The following is a 22,152-nucleotide window of genomic DNA, read 5'->3' as shown; positions in this document are numbered from 1 at the left end:
GGTTTTGTTTTGAAGAAACGCAATTCTCACAGCCTGTACTTTTCTGCATTCCATTTCCTGCTCACTTCAGCTACATTTCTCTCCTTCCACCCCACCCTAGAAACAACCAGGAATGCATATGTATGTATTTGCAACTCAGGATAACACTTCATAACATTTGGTGAAGGGGACTGCAGTCCACAAAAGCTCGCGACGTAATAAAACTGCAAACTGTTGCAGCAAAAACAGCAGTTTTTAAATCTGGTGGGCCATGTCTGAATGGGAATTGGAACCCCTAGTGTTCTTTCTGGACCAAAGCACAGTACATTTCCGAGCACAGTTCAAGGTGTTGGTGCTGACCTTTAAAGCCCTAAATGGCCTCGGCCCAGTATACTTGAAGGAGCGTCTCCACCCCATCGTTCAGCCCAGACACTGAGATCCAGCGCCGAGGGCCTTCTGGCGGTTCCCTCACTGAGAGAAGTGAGGTTACAGGGAACCCGGCAGAGGGCCTTCTCGGTAGTGGCGCCCGCCCTGTGGAACGCCCTCCCATCAGATGTCAAGGAAATAAACAGCTACCTGGCTTTTAGAAGACATCTGAAGGCAGCCCTGTACAGGGAAACTTTTTAGTGTGTGACTTCAGGGCTGGAACTCACTTGGACTCCATTCCGGCACCTCTCGGGTGGCTGCCACTGCTATTATAGAAGAATAAGGGAGGTGTTCATGGTGAGTTCTGGCACCTCTTTTTCTAGAAAATAGCACTCTGTGATGTTTTACAGTACAACCTCGGTTGTTGAACGTAATCTGTTGCAGCAAACCGTTCAACTTCCGAAATGTTCAACAACCGAGGTGCAGCTTCTGATTGGCTGCAAGAGCTTCTTGCACTCAAGAGGAAGCCGTGTTGGACGTTCGGGTTCCAAAAAATTTTCAAAAACCGGAGCATTTACTTCCAGGTTTTCAGCGTTCGGGAGCCGAAACGTACGATAACGGAGGCGTTCCGGAACTGCTGTATTATGTTTTTATATATGTTGGAAGCCCCCCAGTGTGGCTGATGCAACTCAGTCCAATGGGCAGGATGTTGCTATCCTTATTATTGTTATTTTATAAAGGTTACTGAGATGGCACGGGAAGTAGCTGCTGGGAAAGCAAACCTTGTTGCTAGCAACATACAAACTGGCCACAGAAATAAACCTCCTTGAATGAGCTGGAACTTTATTCCAAATTAAGTAAGTTCATGATCAGGGTATGTTGTGTGCAAGGCTTTTTTTCCTGCTGGAACTCTTTTTCTAGAAAAATAGCACTGGTTGTGTGGAATTCACGATCAATGGGTGGGGTGTGGGGATGTAAGACATGGGGTGGGATGAAGAAGATCTGGGAGGGGGTTGCGCTGCCCCTTATATAATGAAGCAAGAGAACGATTTTTAGCACCTATAATGACAAGGTCCCCTGGCCAGACCCCCTCTGGCATGATTTTATATCTCCTCGCAGACATAGATAAGCATGTGGCCTGGCATGTAGCACTCTTTGCAACTGCCGCTAGGAAAATTAGAGCAAATTATATAGCTAAGATAGCCACCAACTGTAAAGGAGATGAATTTATTTGACCCTATCTACATCAAGCTATATTCTATCTTTATCACCAAACTCTGAATATAATTGCACACTGTATTAATTAACATTATTTTTTAATATGTTAGTGGCCATGTGGTGATTTTAGCCAATACATTTTATTGTTTAATGTCCTAACCTGTATATTAAGGTACTTTTATAGCTCTGTTTAAGGGACGCGGGTGGCAATGTGGGTTAAACCACAGAGCCTAGGACTTGCCGATCAGAAGGTCGGCGGTTCAAATCCCCGCGACAGAGTGAGCTCCCATTACTCGGTCCCAACTCCTGCCCACCTAGCAGTTCGAAAGCATGTCAAAGTGCAAGTAGATAAATAGGTACCGCTCCAGCGGGAAGATAAACGGCGTTTCCGTGCGCTGCTCTGGTTCGCCAGAAACAGCTTAGTCATGCTGGTCACATGAACCAGAAGCTGTACGCCGGCTCCCTCGGCCAGTAAAGCGAGATGAGTGCCACAACCCCAGAGTCGGCCACAGCTGGACCTAATGGTCAGGGGTCCCTTTACCTTTATAGCTCTGTTTAGAGTAGGTAATGTCTTGATAATATAAATGTTCTGAATTTTTGTATTAACCCAGCATATTTTCTTTTAATTTTTGAATGATTCTTGTGTACATTGTGGCAGCCTTTGGCTATGTGCAATAAAACTGACTGACTGACTAGGAGGGGGTTGGTTCTTGAGGCACACCAGCCCCTAGTGTGTATGTATGCGCGCACACACACTCACACACACAAAAACACACACAATCATTCTGTTTGTTTGCACTCGAGTCTCCCCAACAAATCTCCTACGGCTGATTTACCTGGCCTGACTGGACTCTGCATGCAGTTCTGAGAAACCATGGTCGGGTGGGCCGACGTGGATGCTCTGCTGCTGAGGTCCATGACGGAAGGTGATGCTGAGGTAGATTGCTGAAGAGCTGGTTGGTGCGGGCTGTGGTCATGCTGGGCCGGGCTGGGCGGAATGCCGTTCTCCGAGAGAAACTCTTCCAGGTCCATGTATTCCAACTGGAAAGTGTCGCCATCGTAGGGAAGGGTCTTGTCCCATAATGTAGGACCCAGAAAAGCGGACTGTGGAACCATAGCATTGGTATTGTCCTCATCCAGCTTTTTCTCTTTGTCTTTTTCTTTATAAAACGCTGAAAGGGAAAGAAAGAGAAAGAGAGAGGGGACAGGGAGGGGGCGAAAAGTCAGTACGTCCACAGAGGAGTTTGTTTGTTTTGTTTCCTTGCTTTATAGGAAAACGACAACAGCAACCCTAAGAGTCGGTTCTCCTCCTGCAATTACGGCGCTCTCCGTACGGAAAGCTCTACGTTTGGGTATAGGGTTTTGAAGGGCCTGGGATAAATTATTTTCGACTCATTAAATATATGCAGGGTTTCCGCCTCTGTTTCTAATTAGCAATTCATCTGTACACTTGGCTTTGAGCAAACGTCAAGATCCAAACAACACTGTGAGGTTTCATCAGAGCGTTCGCAGCAGAAGATGGAATTGGAGGCGGGGAAAGGGGGAAGCGGGAGAGAGAGATGGTAGAATCGTAGAATCGGAAGGGACAACAAGGGTCATCTAGTCCAATCCCTTGCAATGCAGGGAGGGAGGGAGGGAGGGAGGGAGAAATTAGAACAAATATTGCCTAAAAGGACATGCTCCACAAGTTGAGAGTGTCATTTTAGAGGATGAAACTTAATTTTTGCCAATTTATTCAATGAGGGGCGGTCTTAAAATAGTGTGTGTGTGTGTGTGTGTGTGTGTGTGTGTGTGTGTGTAAGTCGAACCTGCTATTATTTTTGTGATTGGGCAACACTTCGCTTTGCTATTCTACGTCTAATTAAAAAGCACATAAACTGCTCTCGGGAAAACCAAAGAGATTTAATTTTACCTTCTGAAAATGCCAGGTAACGCTAAATGATATAATGATAATGATAAAAATTGCAAGTGCGTGACAATCCTTTTCAGTGATTTCCGTGCAATTTTACACACATTTTCCTTCCCAAGCAAAACTAGACTGTCTTCATTTCAGCAAAACATCTTCTGAATTCCCAAGTCATGTTACAACTTTTTAACACCCCTCGTTTGGGGAATCTGAAAGTTGAAAAATCCAACAGGCCCTTACTCTGCCAGCAAGTTCTCTTGCACAAAGAACACTGAGATGGATCAGAGTCTCGCAGGGTTCCAGTTTATCCCAATAGGGTTTTAACGGGAGAACTTCCGAAGAGCTGAAAGGAGAAAATTGATCCCCAACCCACTCCTCTCAAAAAACCTAATTGTCTGGCTCTGAAGAATGACCTGAATTGTTTTCTGTTTTACAAAGTTGTGGAGCCTATAGCTCACAAGACATACCATGGTCCCATTGATCGAGACAAATAAATATAATAGCCTCTATCGTCCACAAGAAAGCAGAGTCTACAATATACTAGAATGTCCTGGTGATTAAAAGCACGCAGCACACAGGCAGAAGTGGTCTTTGATTGCAAAGATGTAAACGAGCAAACAAACAAAAGGTTATTTAATGTGGAAGGAAATCGTGTGATTTAAATGAATCTTTCCCAACAAAAAACAGTGGTCGCTGTACTGCATAGGATGTTCCCACAAACTACACATTGATCTCTCTTGGTTTTTAACTAAACTGCTTTAGCAGCAAGAACAGAGAGCTGGAAAGGCAAGGCTGAAGTCCCTCACTTCTGTATCTACCATTGTCCTAATCTATTCTTCCCCATACACCCAAAACATTTGGGTGTTGGTTTGGGGGGGCGGGCAGTTGTTGCAGCGTTTTGTTCTTCGCAGCTCACATTTGCTTGAAGCTACGAATGCATATGAACTGTTTGCCCCTTAGGACTGAGGAGTACAGGCACTTTAGGACTAACAGCTGCCATAATTTAGGTTTTCACTGGGGAAGTGGCTGTGGGGAAAGGGAGACGGTCAACACACCCATTCTTTCCACTACTCAGAGTAAAGCCACTGGAGTCAGTGTAGCATAGTGGTTAGAGTATCAGACTAGGACCTGGGAGACCAGGGTTCAAGGCCCCGCTTGGCCATCAAGTTCACTGGGTGAGCTTGGGCCAGTAACCGCCTCTCAGCCTAACTTACCTCCCAGGATTGTTGTGGGGAATAAATTGGGGGGGGCATTAACACCACCTTGAGCTTTCCCAGAGGAAAAGGTGGGATATAAATGCTATATACACACACAAACAAATATGTTCACTGCATCCCACAGCTGTGTTTCAGTACAGAAAGAAGAGAGACCTAATCAAGGGTTTCCAACGTATCTTGTAGCTCAGTCTTGACTTCCACATAAACTGGGTTTAAGATTGAGGTGCATAAAAAGAGATTTCCTGTCATTATGCTGGATAAAAAAGGCACTATAACAGCCCAAAGATTCAAATAAGCAGAGTTTCACATCTACTCAGACATAAGCTCTGTTCAATGGGGCTTACTCCCTGGTGGGTAGAGGATCCTATAGACAGGCTAGACAGCAGCCTAAATTTCTAAGGAAGTTAAGAGCCTCAAAGGACACAGTGGTCAACATATTGATCAATATACAGTGGTACCTCAGGTTACATACACTTCAGGTTACATACGTTTCAGGTTACAGACTCCGCTAACCCAGAAATAGTGCTTCAGGTTAAGAACTTTGCTTCAGGATAAGAACAGAAATTGGGCTCTGGCAGTGCGGTGCCTTTAGCTTAAGTGGAGCTTCAGGTTAAGAACGAACCTCCAGAACGAATTAAGTACTTAACCTGAGGTACCACTGTATCTTTTTTTAAAAAAAAAATGTTTACAGACCCATATATGTTTCTAGGATTTAGGGAAAGAGATCAGCTGTCCACAATTGACCGTTTATGATTCGCCATGATCTTGGATTAATTCTGAACTTTCCTTCCAGATACGCTCCCTCTGGAAAAATCATTATAATCTCTGTGTCCTTTTCTTATTTATGAATTTCGTGGATTGCTGTGTGTCACTCACAAGACCGAATGCTACAGGTCCATGCGCACTTACTTGGGAGTAAGTCCCACTGAACGAAGTGCAACTTGCTCTAAAGGAAGCATGCCTTGGATTAGCCTGCACAGGCGATACTCAAATATCACATGTGGTTATATGAAGCTGTCTAGAAAACTACAGGGAAATACTGAGCACTGTGCAGTCTGCAACAGCTAACAAGCCCCATTGCTGTGGCTTCTAATGGAGTGTGCACTGCACCCTCTGTGTCAAAAACACCACAAACACTCACACTCTTAGAACCTAGAATAAGTCCTTGCTAACGTATTTACAAAAACCTATTGCAGCTTCTTAGTGCAAAGAGGTATTTGGTAAGGGTTCTGTTTTGCTTACGTGCAAATCCAGAAGCATAGCTTCCTTTAGAGCAAGTCACACTTTGTTCAGTGGGACTTACTCCCAAGTAATAGACATTTTGTGTGCCTTCTTCTCTTTAAACTTTAATAATAATAATAATAATAATAATAATAATAATAATCTAACACATAAATCCATTCTCCCACGTGAGAGAAAGACTGAATTTTTTAATAGCTGTAATTCTAGGCATGCGCTTCCTTGGAACTCGGGTCCACGGAAATCAAAGATTAAGACTTCCAAGAAAACCGATGGCAGGAGCTGATTGATATCTAAAAGCACTAAGACGCCAGCGCCTTAACTTCCTATTTAAATCACCTTCAGAAGTAGTGTTCCAAGTGTGCTTTACAGACAAACAAGGAGAATAATAAAAAAGCAATAAAAATAATAATCAGCTGGCTTACTCTTTAACTACACATGCCATAGTAAACAAATTAAAGTCCAACCCTATGAATGTTTCTATTACAGGAACCCCACGGTTACAGCACAAGCCTAATGCATAGACTCCGGCTGCGCAATTCTAAATACACTTCCTCGGGAGTGAGCGCCCCTAGACTCCAGCTGAGTAAAACTCAGCAGTATTTTCCTGAGAGTAAGCACGGCGCCTCTCAACAAGCAACGGAGTTGTAGGATCCGCAACCTAAAGGAAAGCGCTCCGGCTCCTGCCCGGGGCGCCCGGCGGACGCACCGCGCTCTGCATTGATGCGCAAACTTAAATGTGGGTTTTGCGCGCTTGCACGAAATGCGCTTTTGCGCGCTGCTGCTGCTGCTTAGCCAGAAGGCAGTCTTTTAAATATCTTTGCGCTCTGTACCGTGTGTGTGTGTGTGTGTGTTTATATATTGGTCCAGAGGAGAGGAAGAAGCAAGCGGGATAAAGCGGGGGGGGGGACCCCAAAACCACTACCCCAGCTTTTATTTCCCTTGCCCCCGCTCCCCATTTCTCTCACCGTCTTCATGCTGCAACGGTAGCTTGAGCGGGTTTTCCAGCAGAGATTTCAGCACCCCGTAGGTTGGAGGTAGGAAAGTTGGATTCAGAGGCAGAGGTCGAGCCATGGTCCTGATCACTCTTTCTCGCTGCCCCCAAATTATTCTTTTTCAAACCAAGAATAAGAAAAAGGAGGGAGGACAGGAGGGCGGGCGTGGGTGGGAAACCCCAAATTAGGAGGTAAAAGGAAGAGAATGGGAGGGAAGGGGGGAAGGAAAAAAAACCCACCCCACTGCTTATAATTTTTCTGAAAAATAAAAATAAAAACCATCAAGGGCTCCTCCTTTTGGCGAAGTTCTAGCCGGCTCCAGGCGCTCCGAGGAAATGGGGACGTCCTTTTGCTCGCTTGATCCCCTTTCGCATCAACAACAACAGAGGCAGCAGGAGGAGGGGAGTAAAGGGGGGTGGGGGGAGAGAAAGAGGAAAGAAAAGAAAGAAAAGGAGAGAGGCAACCCTGACAGCCAGGCAGCCAGGCAGCCAACCAACCAAGCTCGCTCGCTCCGCCCAGACCGAGGAGCTGCCGGGGGCCGCCTGCGCCGCGCTCAGAGCAGTTGGCTGTCCATGTGCGGACGCCGACGAGCGTGACGCCCAGGGAGGCGGGGTAAGGGAGGGGCCGGACAGATCGCCGCCCCCGGCCCGCGATCGGATCCCGCTTATACGCCGCCGCCGCCACCCCGGTTGTTCTTCTCGGGCGCTTTTCTCCTCTTCTGCGCCGGAGAAGCGGCGGGAGAAAGGATGGGCGAGAAAGGACTTTTAAAGGCATGGGGGGAGGGGGAGGGCACCGGGGAGAAGCTGCAGCTGCAGCTGCATCCAGAGGAAAAGAAAGGATGGGGAAGGGAAAGGTTACATTCGTTCCGGAGCGCCTGTTTTGCAAGATGCACTTCTGGAAACAGAGAACTGTAGAGTTGGAAGGGAAGCCTGAGCAGTGCTTCCCAAACGCGGGTCTCCAGCTGCTGTTCTTTTTTGGACTACAGTTCCCATCAACCCTGACCACTGGTCCTGCTAGCTAGGGATGGTTGGAGTTGCAGTCTAAAAACAGCTGGAGACTCAAATTTGGGAAACGCTTAGTTCTAATCCAATTCCCTGCAATGCAGGAATATGCAAGGATCGAACCTGCAGCCTTGGGGTTATCAGCACCATGCTCTAACCAACTGAGCTATGCAAGCTTTCTAACTTGGTTGCCCTGTGACAGCTCCATTTAAAAAACTAAAAAATAAAAACCGTGTGAGAACAAAACAATTTGCCACATGAGCATGAATGAATTTGCGGCAGATACAACTGCAGTTTAAAAGAGGCAGCGTCAAGAAGGCTGTTCAAAAGTTGGCGTCCTCAGGGCAAGTTCTTGCCCGAGGGGAAAGTATGGTTAGCCATCGTTGTATTTGTTTGCTTGCTTCTTTGGTTCACAGGGCGATTCACAGAAAGAGTCTTGGGAGACTGCAGTGGGCTATTCTTCCTGGCGCATGCCCCCTCCCACAACTCACTGGCAAAGTGCTGGTTCCCTTGGTCTGTACAGTGATGCCGATCCCAACAACATTTCTCCAATGAAAATTTTGTTTAGTCGTCTTAGTCGTGTTCGACTCTCCGTGACCCCATGAACCAGAGCATGCCTTGGAAACTCTCCCTTTCTTCTCAAAGCTGCTCCTTTTTCATGTCCATGGAGTTTCCTTTTATACAGAACAACAAACCCCTGTGTTGCAAACAGCGGTGTAGCGTGGGTTGTCAGCACCCGGGGCAAGGCAAGTAATTTGCGCCCCCTAACCTGCCGCGTCAGGTGATCTGAGGCGAGTTGCCGCTGGCGCTGCTGCCCAAACGACGCCGCTTGCCCGGAGGAGGAGGAGGGCAGAGAGGCGAGGAAAATGCAACATGGCCCAGCAGCTGCAACAGCAGCGGCGGGGCTGTGAGGAGGGGCTGCCTGGCGCGCCCTCCGCAGTCCTGACGCGCGGGGACCACGGCGAGCAGAGAGCCGCTTGCCAGCTCGTCGGTTCCGCGAGACATGGGGCTCTGCTACAGCCTGCGCCTGAGGCTCTTCGGAGACTCCGGAGGCGGCGAGCGCCCCCCCCCAGATGTTGCGCCTGGTGCGGCCGGCCCCCCTTGCACCCCCCACACTACGCCACTGGTTGCAAACTAAACACAACAAACAATGCAAGCAACATGAAGACCAGTATACTAGATAGCACTGCAATCCTTATTGTATGATATACATGGTTTAGTACAACAAAAACACAATATGTACACTTGTAAATTCTCTAATATAGTTGAAATCAAATGAACACACGTCTGTCAATCTTTGAAAGTCGGTAGAAGTATAATAAATCTATGGTTGAAACAAAGTAATAGAAACAGAGTTTTCTTGGCAAAATACTGGAGTGGTTTGTCAGTTCCTTCTCCAGGTGGATCACATTTAGTCTAAGCTTTCGGCTATGACCTATCCGTCTTGGGTGGCCCTGCACAGCATAGCTCAGAGCTTCTCTGAGTTATTCAAGCCCCTTCGCCACAACAAGGCAGTGATCCATGAAGGGGCTGGTGAAAATAGGGGTGTCCTATTCAACAACAACAACAATTTTACTATTTATATCTCTCCCATCTGACTGGGTTGCCCCAGCCACTCTGAACAGCTTCCAACATATATGAAAACATAACGAAACATTAAACTTAAAAACCCCCAACAACTTCCCTATACAGGACTGCCTTCAGAGGTCTCCTAAAGGTTATACTTATCTCCTTGGCTTGGGGTACACATAACTCCATACTCCATACTCCTAAGGGATGTCCTAAGGAAAAGTAGGACATTCTGGGATCAAAACAGAAACCGGGACGGCTTCTGTAAATCTGAGACTGTCCTTGAAAAATAGAGACACTTGGAGGGTTTGTGATACAAAAACATTGTGGGTCATGCAGATGGAGGTGTCATGGTCTTTTTCTAGCTGCCTGGTTTGTTCCAAAAAGTGTCCCAGGTTCCGTCACATCATAAATTGTTCTGCCATTGCCACATCTTGATTGACGCCTTCCACTCATGTGCAACAAAGGGTCAATGTGCAAAATCGTGATTGATGGGTGACAGTTTCCAGGGACGCTGTGGGAACATTTGTTGGTATTACCACATTAGCTTTGATTTCTGAGCTGTGATTTCTGCCGTTAGTCGTGCATCGATGCAATCACACCTGTGTTGTACCAGTGCTAGCAGGGGCATAATATCATCCATCAGCTTCGCAGGACCACAGGATCAGTCTTAAGGATCATCTCTTAAAGATTTAGGGGGCCTTCTTCAGCTGCAGCTACTGTGCTACAGTGTTTTTCCTGTGCATATCAAAAATCTCAAGATTTAAAAGTATGCAGCAGGTATTTTAGAGACAGGTGATGATTGCCGGTACTAATGATACTCAGAGTAGAACTGCTTAATTGAATGGACTCAGCCTGGATAGCTCAGTTGGTTAGCACGTGTTGCTTCTAACACCAAGGTTGCAGGTTCAATTCCCGTATGGGACAGCTGCGTAGGTTGGACTAGATAATTCTCAATGCGCCTTCCAACTCTACGATTCTAATTTTATTGAGCTCAACCGGTCTGTTCTGACTATGACTTGATTGTATATCACCTGGAAAAAATGCCTCCTAATAATCCTGCAAATAATTACAGAGAGGCTATTAAAGAGGCTTGATCATGGATCCATCATGGATTTCTATGGAGAGTTTCAGAGCATAACATGGGCACAGTGTGTTAAAAGCCATCCCACTCAGGAAGGACCACTAGATTAAAGATTTGGACACATCCATGCTATGCAAAAATTACTAGTTACTGGACACTTAAGTACATAAATACAGGGCAATTGACACCAGCAAGGGGGAATGGCTGGCACTGCTGCATGGGGAGATATGGTACATAATGAATTCCTATTTGATATGCACATAAATAAAGAGGGAATGAAGCCTTTGAGAGGTTTAGGGTTAAGGGAGAAAGAAGGTAAACAGAAATATAACCTCCAGGAGGAAAGGAGAATCTGAGAAGTGCTGATAAACAATATTAATCTGAGATTAGTGTTAGAAAAAGAATCCCTTGAGAAGGGAGCGCAGGACAATTCGAACTTTTAAACGTATATTTTCAACCCAAAGCAACAAACACACAGCACAATGTTATTAGATGAAATGTGATATTCTGCTGGACAGGAAAACCAAACGGACCTGTCTCCTTGTTAGATTGCGATACAAACTGTTGGTTCCTGTGAACCAGAAGAATCTAATCACTAGCACAAAAGGGTGGAAAGCGACCTGTTTATTAACCATATAGGTATTCAACAGGAGCCACTCAAAGTTCCACCTCCACCACATGCGTCACCCCATAGCTGAGATGTTCTGAGTGTCAGGGAATCACTGCCATAAAGCAAAGTGTTGTTGTGCAAATCACCCAAGCATTCTCTCTGTCTGGAGTCTGGAGCCTACACTCAGAGCATGGCCTGCAGGGATTTGATGCAGCAACCCTGCATGGATCAGAGACAACCAGGGACCCCAAATAATAATGAATTATTATCATTACTCTGGGCAGCCCCCAACAAAATATTCAAAACACCGCCCTGAGTTCCACGGAAGAAACAAAGAATATGAATGTAATAAACAACCATCCAAATCCACTCTCAGGTCTGATTAGGGATGGTGAGGGGAGGAGAAAAACATGATTCAGCTTGCATTGAAAGACAAATCTACCTATTTCGGAGTTTCCAAAATTTGCAGTTTCCAAAGCAGTTAAGTGAATTGAAACACACCCATCCTTCAAAATTTGCATTTCTCCCAATTTGGCAATGCGTTTCTCCAGCCCAAGCAATGTGCACATATTTTTGTATATTGGTGAAACCAATATACAAAAGATGTGTTATATTGGGGAACACCGCTTTGCAAATGTGTGTCAACGAAGCAAAATTGCACACAAAAATGTGTATATTAGGAGAATGTCACACTAAAATTATGGTGAATTTTCGTGAGGAATTTTATAAATAATAATCCCAAACTGATGTGAAAATTCGAAGAACTGAATTTAAGACTGGAAAAATGAGGAACCGAGAGAACCCAAAATTCACACTTTAACCCACCTCTCATTCTCTCACGTATGAAAATTTGAGTCTGCACTGTAAATTTGCCAGAGTCATGTTGGTAAAGGGACCCCTGACCATAGCTGCCAACTTTCCCCTTTTCTTGTGAGGAATCCTATTTGGAATAAGGGAATTTCCCTTTAAAAAAGGGAAATGTGGACAGCTATGCCCCTGACCGTTAGGTCCAGTCATGGACAACTCTGGGGTTGCAGCACTCATCTCGCTTTATTGGCCGAGGGAGCTGGCGTACAGCTTCCAGGTCATGTGGCCAGCATGACTAAGCCGCTTCTGGCGAACCAGAGCAGCGCACAGAAACACCGTTTACCTTCCCGCCGGAGTGGTACCTATTTATCTACTTGCGCTTTGATGTGCTTTTGAACTGCTAGGTTGGTAGGAGCAGGGACCGAGCAACGGGAGCTCACCCCATCATGGGGATTCGAACCGCCGACCTTCTGATCAGCAAGCCCTAGGCTCTGTGGTTTAACCAACAGTGCCACCTGCATCATGTTGGTATTCAGCACCTAATTCCACCACCCATTATCGGCTCCCGAGGAAGTGAAGCAAAAACCACCTAGCAGCACCCATTCGTGCAATGGGCTGTCATCATTCTGCATCTAAAGGACTGCACTTTGATTGGAGATGACCGGGGGGGACGGGACGACTACTGCTGACATGCAGGATCATAGCAAAGGAATCGCTCAGCTGTACCGCTACATGGCAGAGAGATTATCAACTTCCTAGGTAAAAATCAACCAGTGTTTATGTTCCTTTTACTGCTGTTACTTTCTTCAGAGGAACTCGGCGCGTTTGAAGGTCAGGTTCAAGGAGTGCGTTGGAGGAAGCTGTTACCCACTTTATTACTAACCAATTAACAATTATTGTGATGGATGATGGGGGGTGGGAATATGTGTGCTTGCGGTCCACCGTGGAAATCCTTCCCAATAAAGGCTGGGTCACCCACTGGGCCTGGGATAGCTCAGTCGGTAGAGCACAAGACTTTTAATTGCAGGGTTGTGGGTTCAAATCCCATGCTGGGCAAAAGATTCCTGCATTGCATGGGGTTCCTTCCAACTCTATACCAGGGGTCAGCAAACTTTTTCAGAAGGGGGCTGGTCCACTGTCCCTCAGACCTTGTGGGATATTATATTTTGAAGGGGGGGGGATGAACAAATTCCTATGCTCCACAAATAGCCCAGAGATGCATTTTAAATAAAAGCACACATTCTACTTACGTAAAAGCATGTTGATTCCCAGAGCATCCGCAGGCTGGATTTAGATGGCAATAGGGCCAGATCTGGCCCCCAGGCCTTAGTTTGCCTACCCATGCTCTATACTGTGCATTGTGCACAGAATGCAAGGGAATTATAGCTTTAGCAACTGCCCAGCATCATTGCTAGAGATGCGGGTGGTGCTGTGGGTTAAACCACAGAGCCTAGGACTTGCCGATCAGAAGGTTGGCGGTTCAAATCCCAGTGACAGGGTGAGCTCCCGTTGTTCGATCCCTGCTCCTGCCAACCTAGCAGTTCGAAAGCACATCAAAGTGCAAGTAGATAAATAGGTACTGCTCTGGCGGGAAGGTAAACGGTGTTTCCATGTGCTGCTCTGGTTTTCCAGAAGTGGCTTAGTCATTCTGGATACATGACCTGGAAGCTGTATGCTGGCTCTCTCAGCCAATAAAGTGAGATGAGCGCCGAAACCCCAGAGTCTGTCACGACTGGACCTAATTGTCAGGGGTCCCTTTACCTTTACCAGCATCATTGCTAACTACATTTCCCAGGTCCCGTTTTTGGAACTTTCACTATACAGTACTTATCAGCCATTGCTATGGGTGTTCACCACTGGAAGCATGAAATTTAAAAATGGAAATGAAGAGCAGTGGTTAGATCAGCTTTTGCCAACCTGGTTCCGTCCGGGAGTTTTGGACCGCAACTTTCAGTCAGCCCCAGGCAGCATGGACCATGGGCAAGGCAGCATAACAGTCAAGGAACTCTGCTGCTCTATCCTTTCTTAGTCTGCACAGGAAAATTGCAATTTGCTCTTTTCCAAAAGCTCTGTCGGCGCACGCATTTCGCAGCTAAGTCACAAGGCCGGCAACTTCTACTATTTTATTTCGAACCATGCTATTTTTAGAAAGCTACTTAAAGCCTAAAAACAGAGACTCGTAGCAGAACCAAAGGAATTTCAGACTTCACGTTAAAAATCCGAGCGCACTGTTTTTAGAGCTGAACACCTGGGCTGTCTCAAAATTACACTTGGAGGTTAGAAACTGGACGATCTGTTGACGTTACTTGACCTCTAAACCATCCTCAGCCCCGTTCTCCAAATTCTGAGCAAGCCGTACATAGTCGTGCTGTTACAGGATTTCACGTTGCGATCAACGCGGGGAGTGCTTTTGTTTTAATGGTGTGTTTTTGTTTATTTAAATGAGATCACTGGGATGTACCTGGGGAAGGCCCAAGACTCAGTGTCACAGCATCTGCCTTTGTATATACAGTGGTACCTCGGGTTACATACACTTCAGGTTAGATATGCTTCAGGTTACACACTCTGCTAACCCAGAAATAGTGTTTCAGGTTAAGAACTTTGCTTCAGGATGAGAACAGAAATTGTGCTCCGGCGGTGCAGCGGCAGCAGGAGGCCCCATTAGCTAAAGTGGTGCTTCAGGTTAAGAACAGTTTCAGGTTAAGAACAGACCTCCAGAACGAATTAAGTTCTTAACCTGAGGTACCACTGTATATGGATATGTATTTGGTATTGCTATAAATTCATAGTTGTGAAATCAAATAAAAATGATTTCAAAAAAAGAAGAAGGAAACACTGGCAGAGACCAATTTATTCAAAAACAAATAAGTTACATTACTCTAGGAAATGAACTTAGGAGGAACAAGGTTTATGTTGAGGATGACGACGACCTGAAAGCTGTCGGTCCTTTCATTATAACTGCAAAGCCTTTTTTTTTTTTTTAAACAGAACAGGTTGTGTCCCGGCAAATTACAGCAGAGCAAATCAGGCAGGAGGAACCGTGTGCGGAACATGTGACGATTTACCGTGGAAGAGCAGCCAGTACTTTTACATGGTCATCTGAATCCCGTTGCTATGCAACGGGGATAACTTGCTCGACGTCAGGCCCCATTCAGATACAGTAGATAAGCACAGGGTGCTGTGCCCACACTACTCATGAAACCACTTTTGCTAAGCAATATTTATGGGGGGGGCGATGCGCATAAAGGGGCATGTTTGTGGAATCAAGGCTGTCCTATGCTGCCAATAAAGCATGCTGTTTGCAAGTGCTAATTAAAAGTGGAAACCATTCCTGCTTCAGCTTGTTGTTGTTTAGTCGTTTAGTCGTGTCTGACTCGTCATGACCCCATGGACCAGAGCACACCAGGCACTCCTGTCTTCCATTGCCTCCCGCATCTTGGTCAAACTCATGTTAGTAGCTTCAAGAACACTGTCCAACCATCTTGTCCTCTGTCATCCCCTTCTCCTTGTGCCCTCCATCTTTCCCAACATCAGGGTCTTTTCCAGGGAGTCTTCTCTTCTCATGAGGTGGCCAAAGTATTGGAGCCTCAACTTCAGGATCTGTCCTTCCAGTGAGCACTCAGGGCTGATTTCCTTAAGAATGGATAGGTTTGTTCTTCTTGCAGTCCATGGGACTCTCAAGAGTCTCCTCCAGCACCATAATTCAAAAGCACCCATTCTTCGGTGATCAGCCTTCTTTATGGTCCAGCTCTCACTTCCATACATCACTACTGGGAAAACCATAGCTTTAACTATACGGACCTTTGTCAGCAAGGTGATGTCTCTGCTTTTTAAGATACTGTCTAGGTTTGTCATTGCTTTTCTCCTAAGAAGCAGGCGTCTTCAGCTACTTTACCGTTACAGTGGTACCTCAGGTTAAGTACTTAATTCGGTCCGGAGGTCCGTTCTTAACCTGAAACTGTTCTTAACCTGAAGCACCACTTTAGCTAATGGGGCCTCCTGCTGCTGCCACGCCGCAGGAGCACAATTTCTGTTCTCATCCTGAAGCAAAGTTCTTAACCCGAGGTAATATTTCTGGGTTAGCGGAGTCTGTAACCTGAAGCGTATGTAACCTGAAGCATATGTAACCTGAGGTACCACTGTATTTGGCTTGTTTCGTATGACTGGAGGTAGAATTAAATTTGCAGCTCATGCCAACTTTCTTTGCATCCGGCATTAAGCATTCGTTTGGCCAACCAATCATACGAATGAGCACAGATTGCTGACAGGCACACGCCAACATCCGCCACCCCCCTCCCCTGCAATCCAGAGATGAGGAAAGTTCAACTATTGATTTCTGCCTGTCATGTCACTATTCAAAATACAGGAGCTCGTCCAGGGAAAAGAAGAAAAAAGCTGGCATCCTAGTGACAAGCCGTGTGGCATTTCCTTACGCTGCTGACGATTGGTGATCTGCGCTTGAAACAAATCGAGTGACACTAAACACCGTTTTCAGTACATATCTGAAACATAACAACCCCCAAGAATGGCTTGAGTGGAAATAAACTCAGTTTGCCACGGTACGAGGCAAGCCATTCATGCACTTGGTCGGGGAATGTGCAATTTCGACACGTTCTCTAACAAGTAAAACAGATGGCCAGGGAATATGTTTAAAATTACGAGCGGCTCTATAGAATCATAGAATTGAAAGGGATCATAAGGCAAGAATCTTTTGCTCAATGTGGGGCAGCATACTCTGCCTTGTGAACCATGGTTTGTGTGTGGGCTGGTTCTGGCTACTCACATAACCCAGAGAGGGCACTGTAAATGTGCTCCAGATATATCCCATATCTGAGCTATGGCATTAAAAAAATAAGTGTGGTGGGTCTAAGCCCCTGTGAGTTCTGATTCAAGTTGAACTCTGGATGCTCTTCCTCTCTCCCTCTCCCCCTCCCTCTCTCTCCCTCTCCCCCTCCCTCTCTCTCCCTCTCCCCATGTGTGCTTGCAGTGGGAAGTGCTTACCAGGAGGACAAGGCAGCCAGAATTGTGAATGACAAGTTGCTGCTCTTGTAGACACCCTGAATCTGCATAGGTAGAAAGCTATGTAAGAACGTGCTGGAGCTTGCTTTCCCCTCCTTCCTCCCGTTCCTTTCCCCCTCTCATGACATGTCTCTATTTCAGTTCTTCAGTTCTCTATGTTTTTTAGCAGTTCCTGTTCTTAACTGTAAGTTGCCTTGAGTACCATCGGGCTATGGTATGTATAAACAAACAAACAAATATTATTTGTACCACACCCTAATAATATCAATATCAATTTTAGTATCCTGTCCATCTGACTGGGTGGCATTTAGCATATATAATACATACATACATACATAACAAAACATTATACAGTAAAAGGCTTCCCTATACAGTGGTACCTCAGGTTACAGACGCTTCAGGTTACATACTCCGCTAAGTCAGAAATATTACCTCGGGTTAAGAACTTTGCTTCAGGATGAGAACAGAAATTGTGCAGCGGCAGTGCAGTGGCAGCAGGAGGCTCCATTAGCTAAAGTGAGGCTTCAGGTTAAGAATAATTTCAGGTTAAGAACAGACCTCCAGAACGAATTAAGTTCTTAACCCAAAGTACCACTGTACAGGGCTGCCTTCAGATGTCGCCTAAAGGTTATATAGTTACTCATCTCCTTGATATCTGATGGGAGGGTGTTCCACAGGGAGGGGGCCACTACTGAGAAGGCCCCCTGCCTAGTTCCCTGTAGCATCACTTCTTGCAGTGATGAAACCTCCACATCAGTTTGTATTGATTAACAAGTAGATTCAAAACTCATTTTTATACATTATGCCACACATTCTTGTTACATTTTTATTGATGGACTGATTTGCCAGCCAAGATTGTGAGGTAGCACAGGTCATGTTCCACCTATGGGGGTGAGGAGGGGCAGATTTTCCTGATGCTCATGCACAAAGAGACTTTCACACGCCAAACTGGCTCTGTTCTGTCAACGTGCTGGCCAAACAGTATTCTTTTTCAGACACCCTGGCAGAAAACTGGTGGATGGGGAGACTCTTAACGGTGAAGAGCAATTTGAGAGACCTACAAAATTCATATGAATAGGTAAAGGTAAAGGGACCCCTGGCCATTAGGTCCAGTCATGGCCGACTCTGGGGTTGCAGCGCTCATCTCGCGTTACTGGCCAAGGGAGCTGGCGTACATCCTCTGGGTCATGGGGCCAGCATGAATAAGCCGCTTCTGGCGAACCAGAGCAGCGCACGGAAACGCCGTTTACCTTCCCGCTGGAGCGGTACCTATTTATCTATTTGCACTTTGACGTGCTTTCGAACTGCTAGGCTGGCAGGAGCAGGGACCAAGCAACGGGAGCTCACCCCGTCGAGGGGATTCAAACCGCCGACCTTCTGATCGGCAAGTCCTAGGCTCTGTGGTTTAACCCACAGCGCCACCCATGTCCCTTGTTCATATGAATAGCCGGCAGTGAATCAGATCTAGCAGTCCCCCTGTAACAGGGACCTGTCAGATGCTCCTGGGGAGCTCAGAAGCAGAGCAAGATGAAATGGTTTCTTCCACCACCCCTCTACTGAGGGATAAACTACTGCTGAAGATGGAGGCTCCATTGCTTGTCACTGGAAAGAATCCACCTTCCTACTTCATAGCACAGAATGAGGTTGAGACAGGAGCCCAAATAAGACGTCCTCCTCCTCCACCCATTCTTCATAACCCAATAAAGATCTTAATTTGTTTCTTTAAAAGAAAAACAACAGGGGAAGCTCTTTGGCCACTAGTGGGTCCAGCACCTACATTAGAATATCCTCCAAAGTCAACCAGCATATGATTGCAGACTAAAAGTATTTTCTGCAGACAGTGCAGTATCTTTTGGGGGGAGGTCCATTAAATTTGGTTAAAGGGGACCTTGGAGGGTTTGTTTTTTGGCTTGTCAGAGGGGAAGCAGGATCTGTACAAAGTGGTTCTTCAGTGATGTGGTTCTTCGGTGATGCAGTCAATGAAATAAATTTTAAAATGCCTTGGACAAGCATCTTCTAAAAGCAAAAGAAATGTCTCTAAGCTTACCATGAGCTAGCACCAGGGTGGGGTGATAAGGAAAAGAGAGCAAATACCACAGTGGAGAGAGGGTGAAGAGAGAGTTTTTATTGTGACTAACAGGTCAAGCTTGTAATCAGCTTTGTCCAGAAAGCAAATCCCTTCCCAAGCCCAAATCAGTTTTAAATGTGCTCGGCACAAAAGTACCTAAAACCGTATGTTTGCAGTTCAGGAAGTGTTTTTTTGTTTTTGTTTTTTTTACCCAGGGGCACCTCTTTCATGTCTGCAGTTTTCAGACTTGCAAAATGCTTGGGGAGATTAAGTTATTCATTTTCACACACCTTAAAACTCTAACAGCTGCCCTCGTGGGAAATTACTGCAGGTCTTTCTCACGAAATTTGGCAAGATTTGTGACCTCAGAAGACCAACCTTGCCTGGAAATCTCACCAATTCTGCAGCAAATATTAAAAAGCTATAGACATCTCATTAAGAAAGTGTGCTTGCACGAAGCCCCTGAAACTATTTACCTGTAATTTGCCAGGCTCTATTCACTCTGAGAATGCCTGCAAATTTCATCCACTTCTGCCAAAGGAAAAACCAGCAGCTGTTTTTCAAATTTCCCTGTAGTAAATTGTGGGAGCGGCGAAAATAAAGCAGACTCAGAAAGAACTCAAGCCAAACTAGGCAGCCTACAAAACACCTTGACACCAAGGTGTTTTCCAAAGCACTGGATCAGAGTCTGAACAAAATCTTGTGACTGGTGCACACACCCAGTTTTAAATTCTGCTGCTGAACAATTTGTGGTAGTTTTACTCCTGCTCCCTTTTAAAGGTTGATTTGTTTTGTATTACAACTGTATGTATCCATTAAGGTTTTTATGCTGTTTTCTGTTGGCCTGTTGCTTTTATTGAATGCTACTTCAAGTGCCATTAGGCAGAGAGGTCACCTACGCCTGAAAGTAACAAAGCACAATATTTTCAAGGACGAATAATATTCTACACAATATATCGTGATTTTGTTTAGCATGTACATTGTAAAAATAGCAAACTATGGACTTGTGCCAGTGAGTCTAATTTACAGATGGACTGTGATACAGTGTCCTGAGTCAGGCATACCCCAAGGTAAGTCCTAATAGTGTACACAGTCCCATGGGCAATGCTTGAGAGGAGTCCAGTGGTCAAATACATGTTCAGGTCTAATGCAACGAGAAAGATTCAAAGTCAAACCGTAAGGCCAGGTACCCATTTTTGAAGAAGCTCCAGGGTTAGAATTCTAGGTTGAAATCCTAAACGGCCTCAGCCCACTATACCTGAAGGAGCGTCTCCACCTCCATCGTTCTGCCCAGACACTGAGGTCCAGCTCTGAGGGCCTTCTGGTGGTTCTCTCACTGCAAGAAGTGAGGTTACAGGGAACCAGGCAGAGGGCCTTCTCAGTAGTGGCGCCCACCCTGTGGAACACCCTCCCACCAGATGTCAAGGAAATAAACAACTATCTGACTTTTAGAAGACATCTGAAGGCAGCCCTGTACAGGGAAGTTGTTAATGTTTGAAGTTTGTTTTTTTAATATTCTGTTGGGAGCTGCCCAGAGCGGCTGGGGAAATCCAGCCAGACGGGCGGGGTATAAATAAATAAATAATTATTATTATTATTCTATAAAATCACAGTCCAGTTGAGCTCATCATTACGCCCCATCAACAGTGAGAGTTGAGCAGAGAGTTTGACCATGTCGAACCGATAGAAACACACAGCAGTCTTCCCCTATTACAGGCAGAAATCCTGGTGTTATTAGTCACAGCCTGACTTTGTCGCTGGTGGCCTTGAATTGCTTTCAACACACTAAGCTATCTTCTACTGAGTCAGCGCATAGGACCATCTAGGTCAGGCTTGTTTACTGCAGCTGGCAGTGCCTCTCCAAGGTTTCAGGAAGGAGTCTCTCCCAGACTACCTGGAGATGCTGAAGACTGAACCGCTCACCTTCTGCATGCCCTACCGCTGAGCTGCTCCAGAATTTTTAATTGTTGCTTTGCTTCCTCTGCTTGGCTTGTGGCGAAGGAAACACACAAATGAACCCTCATGAGCAGAGAGCAAAATAACTGTTGAATGAACTGTCTCCTCCTCCTCTCTCCCTCCCTCCCTCCTTTACCCCTGCTCCGCCTGTGCTTAGAGGAGCAATTGAATGTGGGAGAGGCAAGTTTGGAGCTGTTCCCGGGCCAATGGCAAGAGTGGCTCCTGGCGTGGTTCCAAGCTGCGTTCCTGTTCTCAGAAAAATAGGTGTTGTTAGTCATCACTTAAGTGCCCGCGGACTGAAAGATTAATAGGGTGTCCCCACCCCCATACTCTCCCTGCCTTGCCAAAGTTTACGGTCGGGCTTCAGGCAACAGCAACATGAGTGCATGTACTTTCATGGGCGACTGACCTTGTTTGAACTGTGCAAGAGTTATGATGCAGAGAGTAACTCCCTTTTCAGAGCAGCACTTCGGAGGTGGGCAGGGAGCCCAACAGCCACCCTGCGAGAGGAGCAAAAGTGGAGTAAGGACATGGATTACCGTACTTTTCGCTCTATAAGATGCACCAGACCATAAGACGCACCGTGTTTTTGGAAGAGGAAAACAAGAGAAAAAAATATTCTGAATCCCAGAAGCCAGGACAGCTAGCGGGATCGCAGCATTCCGGGTCATGTGGCCAGAATGACTAAACTGCTTCTTGTGCAACGGTTACCATGACGGAAGCCAGAGCGCACAGAAATGCTGTTTACCTTCCCGCTGCAGTGGTACCTATTTATCTACTTGCACTGGTGTGCTTTCGAACTGCTAGGTTGAAAGGAGCTGGGACAGAGCAATGGGAGCTCACCCTGTCACGGGGATTCAAACTGCCGACCTTCTAATCGGCACGCCCAAGAGGCTCAGTGGTTTAGACCACAGCGCCACCCGCATCCCTTTCCCAGGAACTGTAGTTTACCCCTCACAGAGCTACGTTGCCCAGCACGCTAAGAAAACTACAGTTCCCAGCATCCTTTGGGGAAAGCCATGTGCTTCAATGTGGCAACAATTCTCATTTGGCATCTGCTAGCTACAAAAGATACATTGGATATGTGTTGTGCAGCAGCATGGCATGGGTTGCCAGTG

At 46.1% G+C, this 22,152-nt stretch overlaps 1 protein-coding gene across 2 annotated transcripts in view; it reads right to left on the bottom strand.

Annotated features, from left to right (window-relative positions):
• Nucleotides 1-7,470, bottom strand: part of HLF (HLF transcription factor, PAR bZIP family member) — a 65,408-nt gene extending 57,938 nt beyond the window's left edge. Inside the window, exons 1-2 of one of the 2 annotated variants that reach the window (XM_082212831.1) lie at nucleotides 6,894-7,470; nucleotides 2,400-2,735 (exon numbers count right to left, since the gene is read on the bottom strand). In XM_082212831.1, coding sequence (XP_082068957.1) covers nucleotides 2,400-2,735; nucleotides 6,894-6,999 — 442 coding nt within the window. In that variant the 5' untranslated portion in view covers nucleotides 7,000-7,470. The remainder of the gene's footprint in view (nucleotides 1-2,399; nucleotides 2,736-6,893) is intronic. The other variant, XM_082212832.1, reaches the window with a different exon arrangement.
• Between the last annotated feature and the right edge of the window lie 14,682 nt (nucleotides 7,471-22,152).

Source organism: Podarcis vaucheri (genome assembly GCF_965113315.1).
Source record: "Podarcis vaucheri genome assembly, chromosome: 2".
Lineage (NCBI taxonomy): Eukaryota > Metazoa > Chordata > Lepidosauria > Squamata > Lacertidae > Podarcis > Podarcis vaucheri.
Note: the sequence above shows the minus strand (reverse complement) of the source record. Positions and strands in the feature narration are given on the sequence as shown.